At 37.7% G+C, this 5448-nt stretch overlaps 1 protein-coding gene and 1 long non-coding RNA gene across 2 annotated transcripts; one reads left to right on the forward strand and one right to left on the reverse strand.

Moving 5' to 3' along the window:
* Window positions 1-330: 330 nt before the first annotated feature.
* Window positions 331-1812, reverse strand: LOC116730941 (gastrula zinc finger protein XlCGF57.1-like). The gene has a single exon (XM_032580513.1). The coding sequence runs from the start codon at window positions 1810-1812 to the stop codon at window positions 355-357; it is 1458 nt and encodes a 485-aa protein (XP_032436404.1). The 3' UTR covers window positions 331-354.
* A 1294-nt stretch (window positions 1813-3106) lies between these two features.
* LOC116731025 (uncharacterized) lies at window positions 3107-3994 on the forward strand. The gene is made up of 2 exons (XR_004341480.1): window positions 3107-3409; window positions 3830-3994. It is a non-coding gene; the product is annotated as an uncharacterized LOC116731025 (long non-coding RNA).
* The last annotated feature ends 1454 nt before the right edge of the window (window positions 3995-5448 follow it).

A 5448-nucleotide genomic window follows, 5' to 3' on the forward strand; every position in this document is an offset into this window, starting at 1 on the left:
CTTCATCTATCAGCATCAGTACTGGCACTCCTCAGGGCTGTGTGCTGAGCCCTCTGCTCTTCACGTTGTACACACACAACATACAGTTTGACATAAACAGTAAGTTAATACAATAACATACAGTTTATCATTATTGTTTATTGATAAAGAATATGCCAAAAAAAAAAACAAGAAAGCATCTCTGAAGGAAAATGTGTCATGGTTGCACATCTCCAAGTATCCAAATGATCACATTTAACAAATACAACAATTTTCAGCTTTATAGACATGAAACCCCTCCAGTCTTTCATTCTAGTTTTAAACCAAATCAGTTCTATAGTGAACCTCAACATAGAACATGTATGGAAAATACTTCTACAGCTTTTCACCTGTGTGACGCTTCAAGTGGTGAATTAAACTCACCTTGTGACGAAAACTTTCTCCACAGTTCACACATGAAAATGGTTTTTCACCAGTGTGAATCATCATGTGCTGAGTTAAATTCCGTTTTACACTAAAACTTTTTCCACAGTTCACACATGAAAACGGCTTTTCACCTGTGTGAATCATCATGTGCTGAGTTAAATTCTGTTTTACACTAAAACTTTTTCCACAGTTCACACATGAAAACGGCTTTTCACCTGTGTGAATCATCATGTGCTGAGTTAAATTCTGTTTTACACTAAAACTTTTTCCACAGTTCACACATGAAAACGGCTTTTCACCTGTGTGAATCATCATGTGCTGAGTTAAATTAACTTTTTGACTAAAGCTTTTTCCACAGTTCACACATGAAAACGGCTTTTCACCAGTGTGAATCCTCATGTGCTGAGTTAAATTCCTTTTTAGACTAAAACTTTTTCCACAGTTCACACATGAAAACGGCTTTTCACCAGTGTGAATCATCATGTGCCGAGTTAAATCCTGTTTTTGACTAAAACTTTTTCCACAGTTCACACATGAAAACGGCTTTTCACCAGTGTGAATCTTCATGTGCCGAGTTAAATCCTGTTTTTGACTAAAACTTTTTCCACAGTTCACACATGAAAACGGCTTTTCACCTGTGTGAATCATCATGTGCCAAGTTAAATCCTGTTTTTGACTAAAACTTTTTCCACAGTTCACACATGAAAACGGCTTTTCACCAGTGTGAATCATCATGTGCCGAGTTAAATCCCGTTTTTGACTAAAGCTTTTTCCACAGTTCACACATGAAAACGGCTTTTCACCTGTGTGAATCATCATGTGCTGAGTTAAATCCCGTTTTTGACAAAAGCTTTTTCCACAGTTCACACATGAAAACGGCTTTTCACCAGTGTGAATCATCATGTGCCGAGTTAAATCCTGTTTTTCACTAAAACTTTTTCCACAGTTCACACATGAAAACGGCTTTTCACCAGTGTGAATCATCATGTGCCGAGTTAAATTCCGTTTTACACTAAAACTTTTTCCACAGTTCACACATGAAAATGGCTTTTCACCAGTGTGAATCATCATGTGCTGAGTTAAATCCCGTTTTTGACAAAAGCTTTTTCCACAGTTCACACATGAAAACGGCTTTTCACCAGTGTGAATCATCATGTGCTGAGTTAAATCCTGTTTTTGACTAAAACTTTTTCCACAGTTCACACATGAAAACGGCTTTTCACCAGTGTGAATCATCATGTGCCGAGTTAAATTCCGTTTTACACTAAAACTTTTTCCACAGTTCACACATGAAAACGGCTTTTCACCAGTGTGAATCATCATGTGCTGAGTTAAATTCTGTTTTAGACTAAAACCTTTTCCACAGTTCACACATGAAAACGGCTTTTCACCCGTATGAGTTCTCATGTGAGCATCAAAAGCAGATTTGAAAGTCAAACGCTTTTTACAGATGACACATGAGAAAGGTTTTCTTCTTTCCTGATTTTGGTTCTCAGCTTCAGCAGCTTCCTGGAAGATGACTTGGTTCCTGTTTGGTTCTGATTCAGTGTGGTCTGTTTGCTCATCAACAGGAACCACCATGCAGGTATAAGTCTCCTGTTTTAATTCAATCTGTTCTTCAGCCTGACTGCAGTAAACTTCTTTCTCTTCCACTTTTATCTGATGATCTTCTGGCTCTTCCTGTTCTTGTTTCACCTGCACAGGTTCTAACTCCTCCTGGTCCAGAGTGGATCTCCTCTCCTGGTTATAAACGTTACACTTCAGGGAATCTGGAGAAGAAAACAGAGAAAAAGAGTAATTGTTAACTTTACTGAAGTAAATCGTTTAAGGCAGAAATGAACAAAAAACCATTTGAAAATTCAAGAGCGTAGACAGAGATATAGATGAATCGACATATCCAGCTGACATTTGGAGAATTCTCAAATGAACGGATTTTAAACAAATACTATAAATTATATTCAAATTTCATTTTAGTCCACTTTTTTAAAAGCCCTGAGGAACTCCATCCAATCATTCGACTCATGAGCCGATGCACCGCGGTGCTTCATTTGCTCTACTGTGACATCAACTGGACAATATATGTAAAATAGGCAACGTGAAAACAACATGAAGCTTTACAATGAATAAACAAGTTTAAAATTTTTGTGATTCTGATACATAAATTCCGATTAATCTGGTTGTATGAAACAATGGCTGGATCCAAAAGAAAACTAGAAACAAAAAGAAAAGAGGGTTGTGATTGGCTTGTTACTCGCTATGTCACCAGGGACAACGATTTATTACTAAAATATAAAAACTTTAACTGCTCAGGTTTAGGTGAGTTCTCTGTCTTACCCGCTTCATTACTCAACACATCACTAATGTAAAGTTTGATCTTTGTTATTTGCTTGTCAAACTGGGAGAAATAAACTATAAAAGCAATCTTCAAGTTTTTTGAACTTCTTTTACCTTCGTACGAAGCATCACCTCAGTGCAGCAGTCAGTGTTGGGTAGTAACGGATTACATGTAACGACGTTACGTAATTTAATTACAAAAAAAGAGTAACTGTAATTCGCTACAGTTAAAATGAGAAAATATGTAATTCAGATACAGTTACTTCCGAAAATATTAAGAATTACAAATTTAGTTACATTTTTTAAAAAATATGAACAAAAACCTTTGCGAAATATGTGATGATATTTTTATTGCTTTGCGCCCTATATCGCCGTTTCCCGCTGCGGCTCCTTGTCTCTATCATATTTGCCAGCCGCAATGCCACTCTGATGTTCCATCCTGTGCTGGCGGAGCCTCCTGGAGGAACAGCAAGCGAGCGGACGGTTCCATTTCAGCTCAAGCAGCGCATCAAAAATGACAACCTTCCAGCACTGGAAATATAAGGAGCATTTCATTTACATATGTGAAAATGGCTCAAATTTAACCGTGCAGTGCAAGAAGTGTTTGCCGGCTATCAAGAACTTGTCCACGTCGAAGCAATCTATGTCAAACCTGAGGAAACATTTAGAGGTAAGTGCAACTCACTGATAGACGAAGCGTATTGTTTTATGAATATTTGACTGTTTGGTGTTGATGCATGACAAACGTTGGAATCTATTCTTTCCCATGAGACATTGTATACAATGTGATAGTGTTATGGTTTTCATGATGAACATAAAGTAAACTAGAAAATTCCTGAAGAAATGTAACGGGGGCCTGCCAAAGTGCGCCCGTCGGTTTGGACCCAGCGTTCTGATGCTAAAAATTAGCATCAATGCTAAGCTTAGCTAAATAGTAGTCATTAGCTTGTGGAATTTTATCACTTGCTTTGCAAGTCAGTCACTGCTCTCCTTATGTATTGCTATGGGCAGGCCCCAATTAATGCTACTTTGAACATATAATTATTAATTATATTATATTTTTCTTCTATCTTTTTTTCTCTCTTTTCAGAGGAAGCATCCAGGCGTTCTTCTGAAAGGCACGTTTAGTCCATCTGATACTCGGGACCCATCGTCCATCTTAATTCTTGATGCACTGTATTGTGCCGTGTTTAATTTTACAAGCAAGGGTGTGCAAAGAAAAAATCAAGAAAAATAAAATGTGATGTAAAAGTCTTACTTTGCTTATTTATTACTAAACTAGAGCACTTCATTGTCATTGCACATGTATGAAGTAATGAAATGCAGTTTGGCATCTAATCAAGTGCAACGTGTGCAGATTGTACAGCATGTAGTATTTAGAGATAAAATGCAGTTATTCACAGCTAGGGTAAGGAAAGATGGTTGATAGATATGTGCAGCAGAATAAATAAATTACCCCTAGGGAAATGCATGTATGTGCAGAGCCACTGTAGATAGGGCTATACAAGTGCGAATTGAAGAGGAACACTGTACAAATGTTGGGATGGTACAGTAAGGTATGGATAGAGGGGAAGGAAAGACTGGTCTTTGGGAAGAGTTCAATAAGGTGACCGCTGTAGGAAAGAAGTGGTTTCTGAACCTGCTTGTGTTAGTCTGCAAACTGCATAAATGGTAGAGCCTGGGGGAGGAGCAGAAAAGAGTATGGCCCGATAAGAGGAGTCTGAGAAAATCTTACATGCCTGGTGCTGGCATCTCTTCTTGTGGACCTCCTGTGATTGCCTGTCAGCAATTCCCTCTCAGCTTAGTGCTCTTTTAAGGTTCCCACTCAGTTCTCAAAAATTAAATGTTGAACATGGGTCAATACTCATTAAAACCTCAAAGTAATCAAAAGTAATTAGTTACATTACTTTTTAAAAGTAATCGAAAAAGTTACACTACAATTACATTTTAAACAAGGTAACTTGTAACTGTAACGGATTACATTTTTAAAGTAACTTACCCAACACTGGCAGCAGTGGCTTGTTGACTGAACTTTTATAGGATGTTTGGTTTGACAAACAATCGCCACTACAATTTATTTATTACAAATTATTACATTTTACAGCTACTAACACACTATTATTGTTTCATGCTGTTTGCTTTACTAACCTTGCGCTGCATTGTTCACATTTCTCCTGTTTTCAAAAGTAAGTTTGATTAGTTAAAGGAGGAAAAGCCATAAAAGGTCATTTTATTTCTACATCAATAAGCCATTTTCACAGCGTAATTGTGATTCCTGCGTTCATTTACCGGTTAACAAAACATTTATACGGGAAAAGAACATTTACTAAAATGATCCTCATACAGAAAGGTGCAGACATTTAGACCTTAACCTGCATCCAAACGCTGGTGGTTCCTACCTATTCGGTGTAAGATTATCTGGGGCCTCCGGGAGAAATCCAGCAGTCTGCGATGATCATCCATCTCTTCCTCCGACTTGACGATGATTTCTTTAAACTCTGTGAATGTTTCTTCAGCAGCAGTTAACGGCTCGTTGATAAACTCGTTTAGAGAAACAGTCGAACATTCAACCAAACAGACCATGCGCCATTTTCTTTGTCTTCTTCTTCTTCTTCTTTGGGATTTTATGACTGTCGTTCATTCATGTCATTGCATTACCGCCACCTTGTGGATCTTACGATCATCACATCTAAAGATTTCTCATACAGT

The sequence above is a fragment of the Xiphophorus hellerii genome, chromosome 13 (assembly GCF_003331165.1).
Source record: "Xiphophorus hellerii strain 12219 chromosome 13, Xiphophorus_hellerii-4.1, whole genome shotgun sequence".
Taxonomy (NCBI): Eukaryota; Metazoa; Chordata; class Actinopteri; order Cyprinodontiformes; family Poeciliidae; genus Xiphophorus; species Xiphophorus hellerii.